This window comes from Choloepus didactylus, chromosome 1 (genome assembly GCF_015220235.1).
Source record: "Choloepus didactylus isolate mChoDid1 chromosome 1, mChoDid1.pri, whole genome shotgun sequence".
NCBI lineage: Eukaryota > Metazoa > Chordata > Mammalia > Pilosa > Megalonychidae > Choloepus > Choloepus didactylus.
In genome coordinates, this window is record NC_051307.1 from 199,413,465 (window position 1) to 199,439,684 (window position 26,220).

The 26,220-nt window shown below is 39.5% G+C and overlaps 1 protein-coding gene across 10 annotated transcripts in view; it reads right to left on the reverse strand.

Annotated features, from left to right (window-relative positions):
- Nucleotides 1–288: 288 nt before the first annotated feature.
- KIF9 (kinesin family member 9) overlaps nt 289–26,220 on the reverse strand; it is a 69,956-nt gene continuing 44,024 nt past the window's right edge. For all 10 annotated transcript variants that reach the window (XM_037849690.1, XM_037849668.1, XM_037849659.1 and 7 more), the window contains one exon: nt 289–574. In XM_037849690.1, coding sequence (XP_037705618.1) covers nt 524–574 — 51 coding nt within the window. In that variant the 3' untranslated portion in view covers nt 289–523. The remainder of the gene's footprint in view (nt 575–26,220) is intronic.

The window sequence follows — 26,220 nt, forward strand, 5'->3', positions numbered from 1 at the left end:
TCTCTTGGTTGCTAAGGAGGGAGGGCTTCCTCCTGCTTTCACTTGTTTAGGAGCATAGAAAGGATACCCTGAGAGGACTACGGTCAGAGGAAGTAGTGAGAACCAGGGCTCCTCAGAGCAAGCTGATGACTCTCAGGATATCCATCCAGTAGTCAAAGAGTCTGGCTGAACCTTTTTTTTTGCTTTCTCACTTCAGACTAAGTCCTGATCCCACCTGTACATAGGGAAGATGTCCTCCCATTCCTCCAAATGTGGGAGAAACCAAAGCCCATGTATAAACACTAAAGATCCAAACTAGAAAGTTATTTTATCCTGTCCCTGCATATAATACAGAGAATTTAGAAAGGTTATAAAGGGTGTTCTTCAAAGGATGTTCCTGGAATGCAGAAAACTGTGTGTTCTCTCAGCTTGTCCTGGCCTTGGAGCAGAGTGGCTGGAGCTCTAGGCTGATAGTTCAGTGGCTCCACTAGAGCAGGCTGGAGTTGCTACAGGTCTTGTCCTTCAAGATGCTGGTAATGAGACCCTATTTTCTCTGTGCTACCTGGAGGCCCATCATGGTTTTCAAGTAATTGTGCTGGACACAGAAAAGGAGAGAAAACAGGAGTTGATTAAAAGGTATTGACTTTTCAAGGACTCAGAAGCTATGCTGCTTACATCCACTTCATCATTCTTCCTGCAAACATCACAGTTTTTGGACAAGGGTTTCCTCTGACTGGACCCAATTCTATGAGAAATAACATTCCATTTAATCCCTCTCATCTGTCATCCTAAAGAAAGTGTATAAAACTGCTTAAAATGGCTTAAACAGACGTATTTAAAGAGACATACATGTTTCAAGGACCTACTTAAAAGTTTCTGACAAGAATTAGGTTTGAACAGAAGAGGGTCTACCAACAATGAGGTGTGGGACCCATGTACTCTGAAGAGCTTGCTCCTCAAATCAAATAGATGTTTACAGATCCTACTATCTTAATGTACTACTGGGCTTTCAGGAAGGAAATTTTAAAAAGTAAGCCAAAACAGATACAGTGAGCAGCAAGCAAGTAAATGCTAAAACCAGTCTGGAATATGGAGATGAATCCTAGATTCTCCACAAGGTGGGGGAACTGAAACTGAAATTCCCAGTTTGAGCTGGAATCCTTGAAGGGGCTAAAATGGTATTGAGTTGGTAGTGCCTCTGACTAACTGCAAAAGCAAGTGCAACAATTACAATAACATTCTCTTATCAACTGCAACAAAGGTACCATAATAATGCAAAATGTTAAAAACAAGGGCAAGTGTGTGAGAACTCTATTTTCTGCATGATCTTTCTGCAAACCTACAACTTCTCTAATTAAAAAAAAAGTGCAAACCCTTTCTGGAGGAAAGTAATTCCAATTTATGCAGTCAGAACACCTAGAGATTAAGTTTGATTGAATATAAACTCATGATTAAAAGAAAATACACAAGGAAAAAAGCCACCATGAGAGAGATTCAGCAAAAAAAGAAACAGATTTTGACCCCAGAAAAGTCTGTACAAATATATGAAAGGAATAAAAAAAGCATGGAGTAAGAGTTTGTAAAAAATGACTGAGCATATTTGGAGGAAAATCAAGCAGAATTTTTAGACATAGCCTAATAGAGACAGCCAAAGAGAGCATTAATAAATTCAAACAGGAATCTGAGGAAGTTACCCAGACTACAGCATAGAGAGATGTGGAGATGGAAGGAAAAAAATAGATTTTAAGAGATATAAAGGATAGACTGAGACTATACATACATTTATGAGAATTCCAGGAGAAAGAGAATGGGGGGGGGGGGTGGAGAAAGCAGTATTCAAAAAAACTAAGAACAGAAGGGAATTTCTTCAGCCTGATAAAGGGAATATAAGAAAAATCCAGGCAAGTCGGGCAAGATGGCGGCATAGAGAGGAGTGGAAGCTAAGTAGTCCCCCTGGAACAACTACAAAAAACCAGAAACAACTAGTAAATAATCCAGAATAACTGCGGGGGGACAGACGAGACCATCCACTCATCATACACCAACCTGAATTGGGAGGAATGCCCGAGAACACAGCATAAAATCTGTAAGTAAAACCTGCAGAATCAGGTCGGGAGACCCCCTCCCCCATAGCCCGAGCTGCAGAGCCGCGTGGTGCCACAGAGAAGCTCTCTCCCAGCAAGCGAATATAGCTCAGCTGAGCTCCAACTGGGGTTTTAAGTAGCGAGTGTGAACTGCTCACTACAGGTATGCAGCCCCAAAAAACAGACAGAGGTTTGGGTGACGACTGACCTGGGAGAGCTGGAGGGTTGCCTTGGACTAGGGGACTATCTGTTTCTTTTTTGGCTTAGTGGAGAAAGCCCCAGCCATTTTCAGTTTCCAGGGCTGTGACTCTGGGAAGGGTGGAGACACCACAGAGAGCGAGACCATTGAAATGCTAATGACCTCCACCTGAAGGGTCTGTCTTCTCTAGGAGGAAAGGGGTGGGGCCCTTTCCATTCAGAACCAGACCCCAGAGCCTGGGGGAACACGGCCATACCTCCTCACACCAGTCAAGAATTATAGGCTAACAGGCGTCACCTGCTGGGCAGAAAAGCACAGTGACCCGAGGCATCAAAGGGTGGAGCAATTTTCTAAGACCCACCCTCAGGGAAACCAGATACTGAATATTTCTTCCCTCTGGGACCTGAGCCTGTTCTGGTCTGAGAAAACCCAATTTGGATAACCAAGGAAACCATGCCTAGACAACAGAAAATTACAACCTACACTAAGAAAAACAAAGTTATGGCCCAGTCAAAGGAACAAACGTACACTTCAACTGAGATACAGGAATTTAAACAACTAATGCTAAATCAATTCAAAAAGTTTAGAGAAGATATTGCAAAAGAGATAGAGGCTGTAAAGGAAGAACTGGACATGTATACGGCAGAAATCAAAAGTTCAAAAAACCTGCTAGTAGAATCTATGGAAATGAAAGGCACAACACAAGAGATGAAAGGCACAATGGAAACATACAACAGCAGATCTCAAGAGGCAGAAGAAAACACTCGGGAAGTGGAGAACAAAACACCTGAAAGCCTACACGCAAAGGAGCAGATGGAGAAAAGAATGAAAAAATATGAGCAACGTCTCCGGGAACTCAAGGATGAAACAAAGTACAATAATGTACGTATCATTGGTGTCCCAGAAGGAGAAGAGAAGGGAAAGGGGGCAGAAGCAATAATAGGGGAAATAATTAATGAAAATTTCCCATCTCTTATGAAAGACATAAAATTACAGATCCAAGAAGCGCAGCGTACTCCAAACAGAAGAGAGATGAATAGGCCTACGCCAAGACACTTAATAATCAGATTATCAAATGTCAAAGACAAAGAGAGAATCCTGAAAGCAGCAAGAGAAAAGCAATCCATTACATACAAAGGAAGCTTAATAAGACTATGTGCGGATCTCTCAGCAGAAACCATGGAGGCAAGAAGGAAGTGGTGTGATATATTTAAGATACTGAAAGAGGAAAACCACCAACCAAGAATCCTGTACCCAGCAAAGCTGTCCTTCAAATATGAGAGCTCAAAATATTTTCTGACAAACAGACAATGAGAGACTTTGTGAACAAGACACCTGCCCTACAGGAATTACTAAAGGGAGCACTACAGGGTGATAGAAGACAGGACTGTGTGGTTTGGAACACAATTTTGGGAGATGGTAGCACAACAATGTAAGTACACTGAACAAAGGTAACTATGAATATGGTTGAGAGAGAAAGATGGGGAGCATGTGAGACACCACAAGAAAGGAGGAAAGATAACGACTGGGACTGTGTAACTTGGTGAAATCTAGAGTATTCAACAATTGTGATAAAATGTACAAATATGTTCTTTTACGAGGGAGAACAAGCAAATGTCAACCTTGCAAGGTGTTAAAAATGGGGAGGCATTGGGGGAGGGATGCAATCAGCATAAACTACAGACTGTAACGAATAGAATCATTGTATTATGCTTTCTTTAATGTAACAAAGGTGATATGCCAAGGTGAATGCAGATAAGAGGGGGGGATAGGGGAGGCATGTTAGACACTTGACATTGGTAGTATTGTCTGATTCTTTATTCTACTTTGATTTAAGGTTATTTTTCCTTTTGCTGCTTCCTAGCTGTCATTTTTTTGTTTCCTCTTCCTTTTGCCTCTCTACCTTCTTTGACTCTCCCTCCTGCCTTGTGGAAGGAATGTAGATGCTTTTGCTTAGTATGAGCAGAATGTTCAATTAGGATGAACTTACATGTTTGGAAATGAACAGGGGTGTTGGTAGCAAGATGTGAGAATAACTAACAGCGCCGAATGGTGTTTGAATGAGGTGGAAAGGGGAAGCTCAGAGTCATATATGTCACCAGAAGGAAAGTTGGAGGTCGAAAGATGGAAATGTATAAAACTGAATCCTATGGTGGGCAATGTCCATGATCAACTGTACAAATACTAGGAATCACTTCATGGACCAGAACAAATGTATGACAATACAATTAGAAGTTAATAATAGAGGGGCATATAGGGAAGAACTATATACCTATTACAAACTGTATACTACAGTTAGTAGTATTTCAACATTTTTTCATAAACAGTAACAAACGTACTATATCAATACTAGGAGTCAACAATTGAGGGGGGTTGGTTAGGGATAGGGGAGGATTAGAGTTTCCTTTTCTTTTTTTCTTTTTTCATCTTTCACTTTATTTCTTGTCTGGAGTAATGAAAAGTTTCTAAAAATTGAACAAAAATTAAGTGTGATGGATGCACAGCTGTGTGAGGGTACCCAGGGGCAAGTGATTGTACACTTTGGATCTTTGGATAATTGTATGGTATCTGAACAATCTCAATAAAAATGGAAAAAAAAAATGGGGGAAGGAAACAAACAAACAGACAAAGGCACCCAGTGTTCTTTTTTACTTTAATTGCTCTTTTTCACTTTAATTATTATTCTTGTTATTTTTGTGTGTGTGGTAATGAAGATGTCAGGGATTGATTTTGGTGATGAATGTACAACTATGTAATGGTACTGTGAACAATCGAATGTATGATTTGTTTTGTATGACTGCGAATATATCTCAATAAAATGAATATAAAAATTAAAAAAAAAAAAAAAATCCACAGCTAACACCACAGTGGTGAAAGAATGAATGTTTTCCTTCTAAAATCAGGAACAAGACAAGGATATCCACTCTCAGCACTTCTACTCAACATTGTACAGGAGGTCCTAGCTAGTGTAATTGGGTGATAAAAAGAAATAAAGCATCTATTTTGAAAAGGAAAAAGTAAAACTATCTCTGTTTACAGATGATATGCTCTTTGTGCTGGTTTAAAGCTATTATGTACCCCAGAAAAGGCCATGTTTTTTTAATCCATCCCTGTGGGGGAACACCTATTGTGGATGGGACCTTTTGATTAGGATGTTTCAATTGAGATGTGACCCAGCCCATTCACGGTGGGATGTAATGCTTTACTGGAGTTCATTATGAGAGGATAAAAGGCAAAGACACTTGGAGAGAGCTTAGAAAGAGAAACACCCCAGAGATGCTGAGAGAGAACCCACAGATGCTCAGAGGGAAAGCCACTGGGATCAGAAGCTGAAAGCAACAAAACCTAGGAATGAAGGACCAGCAGACACTGGTCATGTACTTTGCTATCTGACAGAGAAACCCAGGAGTGATGGACCAGCAGATGCCAGCCATGTGCCTTGCTATCTGACAGAGGAACCCTGGATGCCAGCAGCCTTTCTTCAGAGAAGGTATCATCTTGTTGATGCCTTAATTTGGAGATTTTCATGGCTTTAGAATTGTTAACTTGTAACGTAATAAATCCCCATTGTTAAAAGCCAACCCATTTCTGGTATATTGCCTTCTGGCAGCTTTAGCAAACTTAAACAATCTTATATAGAGAAAACCCTAAGATATCCCCTAAAACACTAATAGAACTATTAAATGAGATTCAGATATAGATTAATATACAAAATCAACTGTACTTCTATACATTTGCAATGAACAATCCAAAAAGGAAATTAAGAAACCAATTCCAGTTATAATAGCACCAAAAAGAATAAAATATTAGGAATAAATTTAACAAAACAAGCGTAAAACTTATCCTCTGAAAACAACAAAACATCACTGAAAGAAATTAAAGAAGACCCACACAAAGGGAAATACATCCCATGTAATGGAAGACTTAATATTGTGAAGATGGCAATATTCCCCAAACTGATCAACAGATTTAACACAATACCTATCAAAATCCCAACTGGAGCTGGAAGATTGTGGGACGATGGGGGAGTAGGAAGCCCCAGGATTCAGTCCCTCCTCATAAACAACTATTGAATTGACAGGAACTGCCTGAATCAGCTATTTTGAAACACTGGAGTCTAATGGAACACTGTGTACTATCCAGGGAAAAGCTGGATGAAGAGGCTGGGAAATCATGGTAAATATCAGTGAATTTCACCCTCCATGCAGTGTCTACCATCTCCCCACCCTCAGCTATATGGCAGGCAGTGTGGGGACAGGGTGAGCTACAAGGGCCTAGTCCTTCAACATCCAGGGGTGTGTGGTCTGATCATTGACCACTGATTTTGATCAGCTACTTGAGATCACTGAGGGGAGAACTGTGAGGACAGCCGTTGTTCCTCAGGTAAAAGTGGAAGAAGAGTCATAAAGAGGCTGTATATATTTTTTATCCTTTCTCTTTCCATCCTTCACTTGGGAGCAAAAATAGCTTGGAAAAGTCACAAATTAACTGCTCTATCTCTCAAGAGCAACAACAACAACAAAAAATCCTAGCAATCCTACAGGAGTGACAGAACTGGATTTCTAGAGTAATAACAATATAATACACAGAATGTCCAGTTCTCAACAAAAAATTACAAAGCATACAAAGAGGTGACATCATCAATGTAGCAATGTAAGACATCCTCTGGAAAAGTCTCCCCTCAGCATCAACTAATACAATGACAAATTCTACTTGCTTGGAACTCTGGAGTATGATAGAGACCAGAGAAAGACTCCACAAATGATGAATCAAAGAAAAAGGGGAAAAACAACAAAATCACAGAGGATATTTGTGTCCAAGAACCACCAGGTCAGTCCCTTCCCCCTCACTTGGCCCCATGCAGCTTAACAGTCACAGAGGCAGCACATCCTGGGTCCCTCTGGCCACCGATGCAGACCATAGAGCCACTACAGCAATGAGTTAGAAACTGACACGTGTCCAGACACAGAGACCCAAGTCTGCACAGATCCACAGCAGAACACAAGCAGCTGAAGAGCGCCATAAACAAAACTGCCCCCAGGGAAAAAAGAGATTGTGGCAGAACTGTTGGCAAGAGGTGCACTCACTCAATCCAGTCTCTGCTGGACCACTTAAATGTAAAATGGTCCTTTCTGGATTGACCCCATCTGGCTTCCTGGGGTGGGATACCCTTATGGGGAAGAAACTGGAGACTGAAAAGCCTCACAGAAATAAAAAGGCAGGAGGAAAACTGAACTGCTGTAAGATAGGATAGGTCCCAGAACTGGAAAGTGTAATGAAAAGGGGGCATTAAGTGAAGGAGAGAATTTAAACAAATCAAAGGAGCTGGAGAGAAAAATCTGCACAGACACAAAGAGAACACATCAAAATTCCCAGAGAAGGACAGAGAAAAGGAAGCATTCATCTGGAAGTGAAACAATTACATATAAAAGGGCAATCTTAAAAATTATACCGCATATACAGTGCAAGAATTAGATGCAGAATAGCTGAGAAAATCTGAACAAACACAGGCTACTCTAAAGATATGTAAAAAGTCAGACAAATCATCAAAGAACCATCTTAACATATAGTAATAAACAATAAAACCCTACACAAGAGGGAGAAACTGAGCCTCAGAGTTAACAAGTCAAAATAATCAGATGCATAGACATCTGCAAAATACTATAAGCCTTACTAAGAAACAGGAAGACATGTCTCAGTCAAGGAAACAAATTAAAACTTCAGAGAAACAGAATTTGAAACAAGTAATCAACGAAGTTCAAACAAATCTCCTAAATCAATTCAAGAGATGCAGGAAAATATGGATATACAGGTAAAGATTATTAAGAAGACAATGTGTGAGTATAAAGAAGAATTCAAAGTTTAAAAAGAAACATAACAGAAATTAGGGAGAAATTAATGGACACTGAAAGTATACAAGAGGTATACAACAGCAAATTTGAATGGGCAGAAGAAAGAATCAGTGAACTAGAAATCAGGGAAATCAAAATCATACCATCAGGATATTAGAAAGAAAAAAAAGAAAAAATTGAGCAGTGTCTCACGGACTTGAGTGACAGCATGAAGTATACAAACATATGTATCATGGTTGTTCCAGAAGGAGAAGGGAAAAGGGGCAGAAAGAATATTTGAGGAAATCAGAGCTGAAAATTTCCCAACTCTTATGAAAGACATAAATATACACATCAAACAAGCACAATGTACTCCAAACAGAATAAGCCCTAATAGACCTAATCCAGGAAAACAAATCTGAATGTCAAATGCAAAAATAGAGAATTCTGAAAGCAGCAAGAGAAAAGTAATTTGTCACATACAAGGGATCCTCAATAACACTCAGTGCCAATTTCTCACCAGAAACTATGGAGATCAGAAGGCAGTCGTATGATATATTTAAGGTACTGAAGGGGAAAACTGCTAGGCAAAAATTCTTTATATGGAAAAACTTTCCTTCAAAAATGAGGGGGGCGCTCTCTTTTTCATGTGGTTCACTTTCCACAGTTGGCCACAGCCAGTCACAACAATGAGACCATCATCTCCTTGGAAACTTGAAGTAATTATCTGCTACAGAGAGAAGCTTCATTTATGAAAGACCCCTGTGGAGATGGAGATGGACATCTACAATCTTACCACTGTGAATGAATTTATCCTCATAGGGCTCTCTGATCTCCCAGAGAGCCAGGGCACAGATTGAGAAACAACTGAAAAATCTTAAAACAAGTGTGTACAAGATGCATAAACCTCAGATCTGGAAGCTGGATCATGTATAACGGTTACCCTTGTTACATATGTTGTGTATATATAATGTACTCAGATCCTGGCACTCAAGGAAATTGCTGTCTCACCACTAACTAGATAAAAACTTAAGAACTAGACAACTGAGGGACTATATCCCAGAGTTATCACTTTAAAATATTAAAATGTACAGTGGGCAACTAAAGATTACAAGACAAACAAAGAAACAGCAAATCATGGCCCATCCAGAAGAACAAGATAAAAGTCCAAAGGCATCAATGAAGAAAACCAGATTTTAGATAGAGCAGACAAAGACTTTTAAAAAATGATCCTCAGTATGCACAAGGAAATAAAACAAAGAAAAAGCACTAAGGTGTATCAGGAAAACAATGAATAATATGAGAATCTCATAAAAAAGAGAAATTTTTAAAAGGAACCAAATAGAAATACTTGAGTTGAAGACCACAGATAACCAAAATGAAAAATTCCATAGATAAACTTGATTGTTCATTTCTGATGACAAATATAATTTACAAACAATTCTATTAGTCATAGAAAAAGTTTCCAAGTTTCTACTAAAAGTACAAAATTTTATAAATTATTGAAATTCTATTAAAAACAAATAAATAACAATGTAAACATTGTCAAAATCCAATAATTGACATTAAATTACAAAAAAAGTTACCTAGCTAAAACTAAAAAAATGTTTTTACAACTCTGCAAAGAAAAAATCAGTTTTGAAAAGCTAACAAATATCCACAATGTTATCTATAAATTCAGTTCAATTCAGTTTATTCAAGCCTTCCAAGTGCCAAGATATTGGTATCTACCTAGCCTCTCTACCACAAGAATCTAGGGATCCTTGGAGAGCAGGCTGATTCCAGGACTGGGGTGGGAGTAATGTAAGATGATCCTGGAGTATCATATGGTGCCAGAATGTAAGAATGTGAAAAAAAGAAAATATAGGGCATGGAAACATTTCCAAAGGTCACAAAAGTTCTCTATGGCCAATATGAGAGCAATGTTAGCAACAAAATAACATAAATATGATGCTACTGGATTATAACACAATTAAATGTACATCAATTGATATCGATATGAGTAAAGAAATAAACAGATAAATACTTACAGAAGAATTTCAACAGGGAAATGAAGAAGGCATGAGGCAATACCATACAGTGATAATTGCCACAATTAACATGAATCAATGAATGGAAAAATAAATGGCAAAAGTTAAAGCAGAAACCTGATTTTTGCATAGTCTCCATGTACCCCCTCCTCAATAAAATATTAAGTAATTAGCAAAAAAAAATGAGGGGGGGAGTTTAAAATATTCACAGGTAAATAGAAACTGAGTTTGTCACCAAAAGACCTGCCTTACAAGAGTTGCTCCATTGTGTCTCAACTGAGGTGTAAATTTGTTCCTTTGACTGGGCCATATCTTTGTTTCTCCTAGTGTAATTTGTAGTTTTCTGTTGCCTAGGCATCTGGTTTCCTTGGTTACCCCAATCAGATTTTTCCAGACCAGAACAGGTTCAGGTCTCAGAATGTGGCTATATTCAGTGTCAAGTTTCCCTGAGGGTGTGTCTTAGAAGATTGACAGACTTTCCTGTGAGGCCTCTAGCTGCTGTGCTTTTCCTAACCTGCTCAGCAGGTGGCGCCCACTGGTGTAAAGAAGTGTGGCCCCTTTAATTCTTGGCTTAAGTTGCTTCTGGTTTGATTGTTTTCCTCCAGGCCCTGGAGTCTGAGTTTTGAAGGGAGTGCAGGCACTAGAACTGGGCCCTATGTCCTTCCTCTTAGGGAAGACACACCTCCTAGGGAGTTATCTTCTGCATTTGAATTACTCCTTTGTCTCTCTGACTTTGTTAACTCTATCCCTGTCTGGGTCAGAATGTTATGAACTGAAAATGGCTCAACTACTGAGCCACTCAGGTTGAGAGAGAGAAAAAGGGAAAGAAATCCCCTTTTCAGAGCCCGTCCATAGCTCCCAGTTTTGCCCACCGGTCAGAGAGAGCACCCAGCCTTCTGCGCTCACTTTCCCAGGGCACAGGCATTTTGTGGCTCTTTAAGGTCAGTAGTCTCTAAATGCCTCTTTTTTGGTTTGGTTTTGTTTTTAAATTTTTTTTCCCATCGGCCCTACCTCCTCTCCACTGGGATCAACCTCAGGGTACTTTGATGCTTATTAGGGGTTTGTCTATGTTTGTAGCTTGTATTCAGCAGGCCACATTTGTTAATTAAAACCCCAGTTGGAGCTAGGTTGCGCTATATCCGCTTGCTCCAGGAATGCTGCTTTCTCCCCACAGTGAGGTCTTGCAGCTCAGCTCCCAGCATGGTTCCACTGTTTTTACTTACAGTCTTTATGCTGTGATCTCAGCCAATTCACCCAATCCAGGTTGGTGTATGATGTGTAGACAGTCACAGTTGTCACCAGCAGTTGTTTCAGATTATTTATTAGTTGTTCCTGGTTGTTTATTAGTTGCTCCTGGGGACTAACTAAATTCCACATCTCTCTATGCCGCCATCTTGCCCCTCCTCTGCCTTAAAGTATTCTGATTTCAAATTGATTTTTTTTTTATTAAATTCAAGTTTTATTGAAATACATTCACACACCATACAATCATCCATGGTATACAATCCACTGTTCACAATATGATAACATAGTTATGCGTTCATCACCACAATCTATCTCTGAACATTTTCCTTACATCAGAAAGAACCAGAACAAGAATAAAAAATAAAAGTGAAAAAAGAACACCCAAATCATACCCCCATCCCACCCCATTTGTCCTTTAGTTTTTATCCCCATTTTTCTACTCATCCATACACTAGATAAAGGGGGTGTGATCCACAAGGTCTTCACAATCACACTGTCACCCCTTGTAATCTACATTATATAATTGTCTTCAGGAGTCCAGACTGCTGGGTTGGAGTTTGGTAGTTTCAGGTATTTACTTCTAGCTATTCCAATACATTAAAACCTAAGAGGTGTTATCTATGTAGTGCATAAGACTGTCCACCAGAGTGACCTCTCGACTCCATTTGAAGTCTCTCAGCCACTGAAACTATTTCATCTCATTCAAATTGATTCTCTGTCTCCTCTGCTGGCTGGCCTTCCCAACCATGGGCTCCTGTGGGCCAGGGGCTCTGGGCTGTGAGTTTGAGGGCCTCCCCCTTGCTAGTGTCCATGACCAACTGATTTTTGACAAAGCTGTCAAATCCACTCAATTGGGAAAGAATAGTCTCTTCAATAAGTGATGCTGGGATAACTGGATATCCATATGCAAAAGAATGAAGGACCACCCCTATCTCACAGCATATACAAAAATTAACTCAAAATGGGTTGAATACCTAAATATAAGAACTAGCACTATAAAACTCCTAGAAGAAAACATAGGGAAGCAGCTCTACAATCTTGTGATAGGCAATGATTTTCTTAGACTTCACATGCAAAGCACAAGAAACAGAAGAATAGATAATAGGACTGCATCAAAATAAAAAACTTTTGAACATCAAAGAACATTATCATGAAAGTGAAAAGACAACTTATTCAAAGGGAGAAAACATTTGGAAAACACATATCCGATAAGGGTTTAATATCCAGAATATATAAAGAAATCCTACAATTCAACAATAAAAAGACAAACACCCCAATTTTAAAAATGGGTGAAAGACTCAAATCGACATTTCTCCAAAGAGGATATACAAATGGCTAAAAAGCATATGAAAAGATGCTCAACAGAACTGGATATCCATATCCAAAGGAATGAAAGAGGACCCCTACCTCATATCCTATATAAAAATTAACTCAAAGTGAATCAAAGACCTAAATATAAGAGCCAGTACCATAAAACACCTAGAAGAAAATATTAGGAAACATATTCAAGACCTAGTGATAGGAGGTAGCTTCTTAAGCCTTATACCCAAAGCACAAGCAATGAAAGAAAAAACAGATAAATGGGAACTCCTCAATATTGAACACTTCTGTGCTTCAAAGGACTTTGTCAAAAGGGTGAAGAGGCAAACAACTCAATGGGAGAGAACATTTGGTAATCAAATATCTGATAAGTGTTTGATATCCAGTACATATAAAGAAATCCTACAACTCAACAATAAAAGGACAAACAAACCAATTATAAAATGGGCAAAAGATATGAATAGATATTTTATTCAAAGAGGAAATACACATGGCTATAAAGAACATGAAAAGAGGTTCATCTGCATTACCTATTAGGTAAATGCAAATCAAAACCACAAAGAGGTATCATCTCACACCTATAAGAATGGCCACTATTAAACAAACAGGAAACTACAAATGTTGGAGAGGATGTGGAGAAATAAGAACACTTATTCACTGCTGGTGGGAACGTAAAATGGTACAGCCACTGTGGAAGATAGTTTTGGCGCTTTCTCAGAAAACTAAATATTGAGTTGCCCTATGACTCGGCAATTCCGCTACGCGGTATATACCCAGAAGATCTGAAAGCAGGGACACGAACAGACATTTGCACACCAGTGTTCACAGCAGCATCATTCACAATCACCAAAAGATGGAAACAATTCAAGTGTCCTTCAACAGATGAGTGGATAAACAAAATGTGGTACATACATACAATGGAATACTATGCAGCAGTAAGAAGGAATGAGGTTCTGAAGCATATGACAACATGGATGAACCTTGAGGACATAATGCTCAGTGAAATAAGTCAGACACAAAAGGACAGATATTGTATGATTTCAATATGAACCAACTGAAACACATAAACTCAGAGTCTTAAAACGTAGATTATGAGGTTCCTAGAGATAGGCAGAAGCTAGAGAAGGGGGAGCAGTTACCTAATATGTCCAGAATTGTAAATGAGGTTGAACTTAAATGTTTGAGAATGGATAGAGGTGACGGTAGCTCATTATTGGGATTGTAAGTAACAATACCATATTGTAGGTGAATTTGGTTGAAAGAGGTTGCTTAGAGCTATGTTTGTTACCGATTAACACTACAAATATAAATAACTTCTTGTATAAACTACTACAAATGTACACTTGTACAAAGAATTAATAACAGATAGGTACATGGGGAAGAATTACCTATTGCATGCTATGGACTATAGTTAACAGTAATACCTTAATATTCTTTCATCAACAGTAACAGGTGTACCACACCAATACTAGGGGTCAATAATAGGGGGTGATAAGGGATATGTGGTGTTTTGGGTTTTCTTTTTTTTTGAGTCTATCTGATTTTTTTTTGGAGCAATGAAAATGGTCTAAAATTGAGTGTGATGATGGCCCAACTAAGTGGTGATACTGTGAGACATTGTAAACTTTGGATGAAATGTGATGTTTGGTATGTGCATATATCTCAATAAAATCTGCAGATTAAAAAAAAAAGCTCAACATCATTAGCTATTAGGGAAATGCAAATCAAAAGTACAATGAAATACCATTTCACACCCACTAGAATGGCCACTACTGAAAAAAAAAAAAACAGAAAAATACAAGTGTTAGAAAGGATGTGGAATAATATGAATACTCATTCATTGCTGGTGGGAATGTAAAACGGTGCAGCCACTGTGGAAGATAGTTTGGCAGTTCTTCAGAAAGCTAAGTACAGAGTTATATGACCCAGCAATCCCACTAGATTTATACCCAAAAGAATTGAAAATAGGGACTGGAACAGATATTTGAACACTGATGTTCATAGCAGCATTATTCACATTTGCCAGAAGATGGTAGCAGCCCAAATGTCCCTCAGCTGATGAATGGATAAACAAAATGCGGTGCATACATGCAATGGAATAGTATGCAGCATTAAAAAGGAATGAAATTCTGATTCATGCAACAACATGGATGACCTTTGAAGACATCATGTGGAGTGAAATAAGCCAGACACAAAAGAATAAATATTGTATGATTTCATCTTATATGCAATATTTAAAATAAACAAATTCATACAGACAGAAAGCAGAATAGTGGTTACCAGAGGTGGAGGGAGAGGTGAATGGGAAGTTATTGGTAAATGAATATGCATTTTAGTTTGAAATGATGAAAATAGTCTGGAGATATAGAGTGGTGAAGGTTACACAGTACTGTCAATGTACTTTTTGTCAAAAAATTGTCCACTTAAAATGGTTAAAATGATTTTTATGATATGTATATTTTGCCACAAATAAAACTAAATAAAATTTTTAAAATTCCCAGCTGGCTTCTTTGCATGAATTGATAAGCTGATCCTCAAATTCATATGGAAATGCAGGGGACATGGAATAGTCAAAATATTCTTGAAGAAGAACAAAGTTGGAGACTACCCTTCCCAACTTCAGAGTTTATTACAAAGCTACAGTAATCAAGACAGTGTGGTACTAGCATAAGGATAGACATATAGGTCAATGGAATATAACTGAGACTCCAGAAATAAATCCTCATATTTACAGTCAATTGATTTTCAACAAGGGTGTCAAGATAATTCAATGAGGAAAGAAGAGTCTTTTCAACAAATAGTGCTAGGACAACTAACTGCATATCCACGTGCAAAAGAATGAAGTTGGACTCTTATCTCACACCATATAAAAAATTAACTCAAAATATATCAAAGACCTAAATTTAATAGCTAAACCTATAAAACTCTTAGAAGAAGACATAGGTGTAAGTCTTTGTGACCTTGGGTTAGGCAGTGGGTTCTTAGATGTGACACCAAAAATCACATGTGACAAAACACAAAAATAGATAAATTGGACTTCATCAAAATTAAAAACTTCTGTGTTTCTAATGACACTATTGAAAAGTGAAAAGACAACCGATTGGATGGGAGGAACTACCTGCAAATCATACATCTGACAAGGGACTTGTATCCAGAATATGTAAAAAACTCTTAGAACACAAAGGTGTTCAACTTCATCAGTCATTAGGAAAATGCAAATCAAAACCACAATGAGATACCACTTTACACAATTAGGATGGTTATAATAAAAAAGGTAGACAAAAACAAATATTGGCAAGATGAGGAGAAACTGGAACCCTCATGCATTGCTGGTGAGAATGTAAAGTAGTGTAGCTGCTTTGGAAAAACAGTTTGACAGTTCCTCAAAAAGTTAAATATAGAGTTACTATATGACCCAGTAATTCCACTCCTAGGTAATTACCCAAAAGAACAGAAAAACTTGGACATAAATGTTCATAACAAGATTGTTGATAATATCCAGAAGATGGAAACAAACCAAATTCTCATCAACTGATGAAAGGATAAACAAAACGTGGTATATCCATATAATGGAATATTATTTGGCCAGAAAAAAGAATGAAGTACTGATACAGTACAACAGAGATGAACCTTAAAAACATTACACTAAGTGGAAGAAGGTAGACACAAAAGGCCACACAGTATATGCTTCCATTTATATGTCCTAAATAGGCAAATCCACGGTCATGGAAAGTAAATTAGTGATTGCTAGGGGATAGGGTATAGTGGTGGAGTATGGACAATGACTGCTAATGGGTATGGGGTTTCTTTTGAGGGTGATGAAAATTTTTGGAATTTTATAGTGAATATACTAAAAACCATTGAGTCATACACTTTAAAGGGGTGAACTTCATGGTATTTTAATTATATCTCAATGAAGTTTTCATATAAAAAAAGTTTGAAATACAAAAAGCCCCAATCAAATGGAAAGATATACCCTGTAAATGGACAAGAAGGCTCTTATAAATATGTTAATTCTCCCCAGGAAGAGACAAAAACAAAACAAAACAAAACAAACAAACAAAACAAAACCCCACAACAAAAAACACTGAAGAAGACACTCAACCTCATTAGAAATCAGGAAAGTGGAAATTAAGGTAATGGTATAACATTTTTAAATCCTGAAATTTCAAAAGAAACCAGGAAATAAGGATTCCAGAAGAAAGAGGCAAATGGAACTGGATAGAAAGATGCAGGTGGAACACTGTATCTGGGGAGAAACTGTCCCACTGGAGGCTCCAAATCAGGCCACTGTTCACCCTGCAGAGGGAAGCCTGAACCGAACAGGAGGGGTTTTGGAAGAACATGGCAGAGACAAGAGGAGGAGCAGAAGCCACGCCTGCAGCCACACACACACGAGGACACAGGCTCATCCCAGAATGGAGCAGCTGCCTCAGGGTGAAACAGCAGTATAGGGCTGTCCTGTTTCAGGGAAACAGCAAATTAGAAGGGAGCATGCATAAGAGACCCCGATGGAAGTAGACAGCAGAAAGAGGACCCTGCCTGAGCCCCCGCAGCCTTGGTTCCTGCAGATGCTCCTAGATACGAAGGTCAAAGCCAGCCTTTTGAACCAGCAAACAAAGAGACTGTGGCCAGAGGAGGCCAGGGGTCAAGGGCCTGTCTCCAGGAGCCTGAGCCAGGATGCAGCCTGATATGGAGCTGGAAGACAAGTGAGTTATGTGGGATAACTCTTTTAAGGCCATACTGTATACCTGTTAAACCAGTGGTCCTGCGGGAATGTTGCTGAACAGTATGCTTGGGGAAACCAAACCATGGGGGAATATGGATGAAATTTCCCTTCCTCATGGCACAGAGACGGTGCCCATGGTGGGGAACTTCAGGAGAACAAGTTCTGGACATTTGGGCATTGTTTCTGATAAGCCCTGGACCCATCTCATTGACCATTTTTCTCCTACGTGGTGAAGGCTACAATGAAAGAAGCTGCTTTTCTCCACTGACTGCTGACTAACTCCTAAAATGATAAGCAGGAGCCTTCAAAGGAGTGACCTCACTCATCTGGGGATGGGAAGGGGCCTGTGCCTGGACATGAAGAGGTTGAACCTCGATGAAGTTCAGAAAAAAGGCAGGAAAGTTAGCATGGCCATGGGCTTATCACCCATGGCCCAAAGGGTTTGTGACATTTCAAAAGTCTGGGAGCATGTCCAGGGCAGAAGCAAAGCGGAGGTGGCCCTACATTGTCCTGGCAGAAGTGGTGGTAAAAAAGCCTAGAAGGAAACGGGCTAGGGCTGCAAGACAATGAAAGACCATGGCCAGGCTTGCAGGGGGTGCGAAAGACAAGGGGTGACTTCTGGAGCAAGGATGAGGTCTGAGGGTCCAAGGCTTGCTATTCTCTTGCTGTCCCCAAGTAACTCTTTTTCTGGACCATGTCTCCATGACATCCAGGGCATTCTGAGCGCCTCCAGCCTCTGCCCCTTCAGGTTTGCTTGCCTGTCAATCTCCTTTGCATGTTCACTCTTTTTTTTTTTTTTTTTTTTTTTTAATCATCATTTTATTGAGATATATTCACATACCACGCAGTCATACAAAACAAATTGTACTTTCGATTGTTTACAGTACCATTACATAGTTGTACATTCATCACCTAAATCAATCCCTGACACCTTCATTAGCACACACACAAAAATAACAAGAATAATAATTAGAGTGAAAAAGAGCAATTGAAGTAAAAAAGAACACTAGGTACCTTTGTCTGTTTGTTTGCTTCCCCTACTTTTCTACACATCGATCCACAAACTAGACAAAGTGGAGTTTGGTCCTTATGGCATTCCCAATCCCACTGTCACCCCTCATAAGCTACATTTTTATACAACTGTCTTCGAGATTCATGGGTTCTGGGTTGTAGTTTAATAGTTTCAGGTATCCACCACCAGCTACCCCAATTCTTTAGAACCTAAAAAAGGTTGTCTAAAGTGTGCGTAAGAGTGCCCACCAGAGTGATCTCTCGGCTCGTTTTGGAATCTCTCTGCCACTGAAGCTTATTTCATTTCCTTTCACATCCCCCTTTTGGTCAAGAAGATGTTCTCCATCCCACGATGCCGGGTCTACATTCCTCCCCGGGAGTCATATTCCACGTTGCCAGGGAGATTCACTTCCCTGGGTGTCTGATCCCACGTAGGGGGGAGGGCAGTGATTTCACCTTTCAAGTTGGCTTAGCCAGAGAGAGAGGGCCACATCTGAGCAACAAAGAGGCATTCAGGAGGAGACTCTTAGGCACAAATACAGGGAGGCCTAGCCTCTCCTTTGCAGCAACCGTCTTCCCAAGGGTAAAACTTATGGTAGAGGGCTCAACCCATCAAACCACCAGTCCCCTATGTCTGTGGTCATGTTAGCAACCATGGAGGTGGGGTAGGCGAATACCCCTGCATTCTCCACAGGCTCCTCAAGGGGGCACTACATCGTTTTTTTTTTTTTTTTTTTTCCTTGTTTGTCTTTTTTCTTTTTTTTTTTTTTTTTAACTTTCCCTTCTTTTTTCAAATCAACTGTATGAAAAAAAAAGTTAAAAAGAAAACAAACATACAATAAAAGAACATTTCAAAGAGACCATAGTAAGGGAGTAAGAAAAAGACAACTAACCTAAGATAACTGCTTAACTTCCAACATGTTCCTACTTTACCCCAAGAAAGTTACATACTATAGCAACATTTCAGTGAACTTGTTCCTACTATATCCATCAGAAATTAACAGACCATAGTCATTTCTGGGCATCCCCAGAACGTTAAATAGCTTATCTGTTCTTCTTGGATTATTGTTCCCCCTTCCTTAATTGCTCTCTACTGCTAGTTCCCCTACATTCTATATTATAAACCATTTGTTTTACATTTTTCAAAGTTCACATTAGTGGTAGCATATAATATTTCTCTTTTTGTGCCTGGCTTATTTCGCTCAGCATTATGTCTTCAAGGTTCATCCATGTTGTCATATGTTTCACCAGATCGTTCCTTCTTACTGCCGCGTAGTATTCCATCGTGTGTATATACCACATTTTATTTATCCACTCATCTGTTGATGGACATTTGGGTTGTTTCCATCTCTTGGCAATTGTGAATAATGCTGCTATGAACATTGGCGTGCAGATATCTGTTCGTGTCACTGCTTTCCGATCTTCCGGGTATATCCCGAGAAGTGCAATCGCTGGATCGAATGGTAGCTCTATCTCTAGTTTTCTAAGGAACTGCCAGACTGACTTCCAGAGTGGCTGAACCATTATACAGTCCCACCAACAATGAATAAGAGTTCCAATTTCTCCACATCCCCTCCAGCATTTCTAGTTTCCTGTTTGTTTAATGGCAGCCATTCTAACCGGTGTTAGATGGTATCTCATTGTGGTCTTAATTTGCATCTCTCTAATAGCTAGTGAAGCTGAACATTTTTTCATGTGTTTCTTGGCCATTTGTATTTCCTCTTCAGAGAACTGTCTTTTCATATCTTTTGCCCATTTTATAATTGGGCTGTCTGTACTATTGTCATTGAGTTGTAGGATTTCTTTGTATATGCAAGATATCAGTCTTTTGTCAGATACATGGTTTCCAAAAATTTTTTCCCATTGAGTTGGCTGCCTCTTTACCTTTTTGAGAAATTCCTTTGAGGTGCAGAAACTTCTAAGCTTGAGGAGTTCCCATTTATCTATTTTCTCTTTTGTTGCTTGTGCTTTGGGTGTAAAGTCTAGGAAGTGGCCTCCTAATACAAGGTCTTGAAGATGTTTTCCTACATTATCTTCTAGGAGTTTAATGGTACTTTCTTTTATATTGAGATCTTTGGTCCATTTTGAGTTAATTTTTGTGTAGGGGGTGAGGTAGGGGTCCTCTTTCATTCTTTTGGATATGGATATCCAACTCTCCCAGCCCCATTTGTTGAAAAGACCATTATGGCTCAGTTCGGTGACTTTGGGGGCCTTATCAAAGATCAGTCGGCCATAGATCTGAGGGTCTATCTCTGAATTCTCAATTCGATTCCATTGATCTATATGTCTATCTTTGTGCCAGTACCATGCTGTTTTGGCAACTGTGGCTTTATAATAAGCTTCAAAGTCAGGGAGTGTAAGTCCTCCCACTTCGTTTTTCTTTTTTAAAGTGTCTTTAGCAATTCGAGGCATCTTCCCTTTCCAAATAAATTTGATAACTAGCTTTTCCAAGTCTGCAAAGTAGGTTGTTGGAATTTTGATTGGGATTGCATTGAATCTGTAGATGAGTTTGGGTAGAATTGACATCTTAATGACATTTAGCCTTCCTATCCATGAACATGGAATATTTTTCCATCTTTTAAGGTCCCCTTCTATTTCTTTTAGTAGAGTTATGTAGTTTTCTTTGTATAGGTCTTTTACATCTTTGGTTAAGTTTATTCCTAGGTACTTGATTTTTTTAGTTGCTATTGAAAATGGTATCTTTTTCTTGAGTGTCTCTTCAGTTTGTTCATTTCTAGCATATAGAAACATTACTGACTTATGTGCATTAATCTTGTATCCCGCTACTTTGCTAAATTTGTTTATTAGCTCTAGTAGGTGTATCGTTGATTTCTCAGGGTTTTCTAGATATAAGATCATATCATCTGCAAACAATGACAGTTTTACTTCTTCTTTTCCAATTTGGATGCCTTTTATTTCTTTGTCTTGCCGGATTGCCCTGGCTAGCACTTCCAGCACAATGTTGAATAACAGTGGTGACAGCGGGCATCCTTGTCTTGTTCCTGATCTTAGAGGGAAGGCTTTCAGTCTCTCACCATTGAGTACTATGCTGGCTGTGGGTTTTTCATATATGCTCTTTATCATGTTGAGGAAGTTTCCTTCAATTCCTACCTTTTGAAGTGTTTTTATCAAAAACGGATGTTGGATTTTGTCAAATGCTTTTTCAGCATCTATTGAGATGATCAATTGATTTTTCCCTTTCGAGATTTTAATGTGTTGTAATACATTGATTGTTTTTCTTATGTTGAACCATCCTTGCATGCCTGGAATGAACCCCACTTGGTCATGGTGTATGATTTTTTTTAATGTGTCTTTGGATTCGATTTGCAAGTATTTTGTTGAGGATTTTTGCATCTATATTCATTAGGGAGATTGGCCGGTAGTTTTCCTTTTTTGTAGCATCTTTGCCTGGTTTTGGTATTAGATTGATGTTAGCTTCATAAAATGAGTTAGGTAGTGTTCCATTTTTTTCAATGTTTTGAAAGAGTTTGAGTAAGACTGGTGTCAGTTCTTTCTGGAAAGTTTGGTAGAATTCCCCTGTGAAGCCATCTGGCCCTGGGCATTTATTTGTGGGAAGATTTTTGATGACTGATTGGATCTCTTTGCTTGTGATGGGTTGGTTGAGGTCTTCTATTTCTTCTCTGGTCAGTCTAGGTTGTTCATATGTTTCCAGGAAATTGTCCATTTCTTCTACATTATCCAGTTTGTTGCCATACAGTTGTTCATAATATCCTCTTATAATTTTTTTAATTTCTTCAGGATCTGCAGTTATGTCACCTTTTTCATTCATTATTTTGTTTATATGGGTCTTCTCTCTTTTTGATTTTGTCAGTCTAGCTAGGGGCTTGTCAATCTTGTTGATCTTCTCAAAGAACCAACTTTTGGTGATATTTATCCTTTCTATTGTTTTTTTGTTCTCTATGTCATTTATTTCTGCTTTAATCCTTGTTATTTCTTTTCTTCTACTTGGTTTAGGATTGGTTTGCTGTTCATTTTCTAGCTTCTTCAGTTGATCCATTAGTTCTTTGATTTTGGCTCTTTCTTCCTTTTTAATATATGCGTTTAGTGCTATAAATTTCCCCCTTAGCACTGCTTTTGCTGCATCCCATAGGTTTTGGTATGTTGTGTTCTCATTTTCATTCGTCTCTATATATTTAGCAATTTCTCTTGCTATTTCTTCTTTAACCCACTGATTGTTTAGGAGTGTGTTGTTTAACCTCCAGGTATTTGTGAATTTTCTAAGTCTCTGAAGGTTATTGACTTCTAATTGTATTCCATTGTGGTCAGAGAATGTGCTTTGAATAATTTCAATCTTTTTAAATTTATTGAGGCTTGTTTTATGTCCCAGCATATGATCTATTCTGGAGAAAGTTCCGTGAGCACTAGAAAAGTATGTGTATCCTGTTGATTTGGGATGTAATGTCCTGTAGATGTCTGTTAAATCTAATTCATTTATCAGATTGTTTAGGTTTTCAATTTCCTTATTGGTCTTCTGTCTGGTTGATCTATCTATAGGAGAGAGTGATGTGTTGAAGTCTCCCACAATTATTGTGGAAACATCAATTGCTTCCTTTAGTTTTGCCAATGTTTCTCTCATGTATTTTGTGGCACCTTGATTGGGTGCATAGACATTTACGATTGTTATTTCTTCTTGCTGAATTGCCCCTTTTATTAGTATGTAGTGGCCTTCTTTGTCTCTCAAAACATCCCTGCATTTGAAGTCTATTTTATCTGAGATTAATATTGCTACACCTGCTTTCTTTTGGCTGTAGCTTGCATGAAATATTTTTTTCCATCCTTTCACTTTCAGTTTCTTTGTGTCCCTGTGTCTAAGATGAGTCTCTTGTATGCAACATATTGATGGTTCATTTTTTTTGATCCATTCTGCGAATCTATATCTTTTAATTGGGGAGTTTAATCCATTTACATTCAACGTTAAAACCGTGAAGGCATTTCTTGAATCGGCCATCTTATCCTTTGGATTATGTTTGCCATATTTTTCCCTCTCTCTATTAATATCCTTTATTGTACCCATACCGAATCTCTTTAGTACTGAACCTTTCTCCAAGTCTCTCTGTCCTGTCTTTGTTTCTCTGTCTGTAGGGCTCCCTTTAGTATCTCCAGTAGGGCAGGTCTCTTGTTAGCAAATTCTCTCAGCATTTCTTTGTCTGTGAAAAATTTAAGCTCTCCCTCAAATTTGAAGGAGAGCTTTGCTGGATAAAGTATTCTTGGCTGGAAATTCCTCTCACTCAGAATTTTAAATGTATCGTGCCACTGCCTTCTCGCCTCCATGGTGGCTGCTGAGTAGTCACTACTTAGTCTTATGCTGTTTCCTTTGTATGTGGTGAATTGCTTTTCTCTTGCTGCTTTCAGAACTTGCTCCTTCTCTTCTATGTTTGACAGTGTGATCAGTATATGTCTCGGAGTGGGTTTTTTTGGATTTATTCTATTTGGAGTTCGCTGAGCATTTATGATTTGTGTATTTATGTTGTTTAGAAGATTTGGGAAGTTTTCCGCAACAATTTCTTTGAATACTCTTCCTAGACCTTTACCCTTTTCTTCCCCTTCTGGGACACCAATGAGTCTTATATTCGGACGTTTCATATTATCTATCATATCCCTGAGGTCCATTTCGAGTTTTTCAATTTTTTTCCCCATTCTTTCTTTTATGTTTTCATTTTCCATTCTGTCATCTTCCAGGTCACTGATTCGTTGTTCAACTTCCTCTAGTCTTGTACTATGAGTGTCCAGAATCTTTTTAATTTGGTCAACAGTTTCTTTAATTTCCATAAGATCATCCATTTTTTTATTTAGTCTTGCAATGTCTTCTTTATGCTCTTCTAGGGTCTTCTTGATTTCCTTCATATCCCGTACTAGGGTCTCATTGTTCATCTTTAGTTCTTTGAGTAGCTGCTCTAGGTGTGTCTCTTCTGGTCTTTTGATTTGGGTGCTTGGGCTTGGGTTATCCATATCGTCTGGTTTTTTCATATGCTTTATAATTTTCTGTTGTTTTTGGCCTCGTGGCATTTGCTGACCTTGATAGGGTTCTTTTAGGGTTTGTAGACCAGTTGAAGTCCTTATCTCTAATTTATCAGATCTACAGCTTCGTGGAGTACACTTTCTCTAACTAACCAGCAGGTGGCGTCCACGAGCCACCTGTTCTCCACAAGCCAGATCTCCCCTGCTTAGCCTTTTTGGTGAGTGGGGGAGTGAGTCTTGTGGGGCCCAATTGGTGTCCCAAGCTTGCGTGTGTAGTTGGTGTTGCCTGCCCTGTATGTGGGGCGTGTTTCTGGGCAGTCGGGGAGGGGGGGGTGGCCCTAACAATCAAATCTCCCTGATGATCCTAGAGTTTTAAAGCTACTGCAATATTCTAATCCTTCAGTTCAGACCTGCCACAGTTTGTCTCTGCCACTGACCCACAAGTCTTTGGTATTGGCGTATGGCTCCTGAGACTTGCAAGTGGGCCCCTCTTCCAGGCTGTGCACCCCGGGTCCTCTGTTGAGGGATGACTGTGCTATGTCGCAGGTGAGTGCCGTCCCCCCAGGGCAGTTCTGGGCTGCTGGGCTGTGTTGGGAGGCTCCCAGTCTGCTCAAATGATGGCTGAATGGGGCTTTGTTAATTCACACTGCTCCACCTTCCCAGCTCTGGGACATTCAGCTGAGGTTGCAGGGAAGGCTAATGTCCACGCCCAGTTTTGTGGTGTGTGCCTGTTATTTGAAGCACTTCCGTCACACTGGGTTGTCTGGGGCAGCTCTGGGCTATGGGGCTGGCGATGGGCAGGAGTGTTTCCTGTCCACCAGGATGGTGGCTGTGAGCGGACACCCCCCTTTTCTTGGGAAGTTGTGTTGTTTAGTGAATTTTCTCAGCCACTGGATTATTGCCTTTTGTCTCAGAGCTCTCTTAGTTCTGCTCTTGACTTGACGTGCCCAAATTTCAATTCTTTGAAGCTTTCTGTATTGAGCTTCTTAGAGTAATTGTTTTAGAAAAAGCAAAAAGGATTTAAAAAAAAAAAAAAAAAAAAAAAAAAAAAAAAAAAAAAAACGGCCCTCCTCAGAGATCTAATGGGTTATTGAAATGCTAATAGACAAAGCAACCAGGGCCATTAAGGAAAGGTGCCCAGGGCAGAGAGATCAGCCTTGCTTCGGGATTTGCATATGCGCCTCAAGGCCTGATCTCCGCCCTTCCCCTTTCTGTGTTCACCAGAACTCCAAAAATCCTCTGCTTTTATTTTGGAGTTTTTCCTGTTGTTTTTTTTCTATGCCTGTCTCCTCTCTGCTGGGCTGGCTGCTCTCAGAGTCTCTGGTGTCTGGCCTCAGTCTATCTATGGTTGGAGTTTGAATCAGTAGAATGAGTTTCCGGTAAGAGCAGCCACTGCAATTCTCCCTTCTCCTTCCTGGAGCTGACAGCCCCTCCTCCCCCGGGACTGAGCCTGGCAGGGAGGGGCGCGGGTCCCCTGGCCGCAAAAACTTACAGATTTCGCTGATCTCAGGAGTTCCACGTTTTCATGAGTGTTGTATGAAGTATGCCCAAAGACAGATTGCTCTGTGGTGTCCAGTCCACGCAGTTCCTGGCTTTTTACCTACTTTCCTGGAGGAGTAACTAAAACATACAGCTCACCAGTCTGCCATCTTGCCCCGCGAGTTCCATGTTCACTCTTAGAATGATAGCTCACGTTAAACTTTTCTGCAGACCTTCCTGCCCTGGGGGTGACTGTTCCCGAGGACTTCTCAGAGCGTGCCCTGTGCCTTCCAGGAAGTCCCTCCTTGAAAGTAGCAGAGACACTAATCCACGG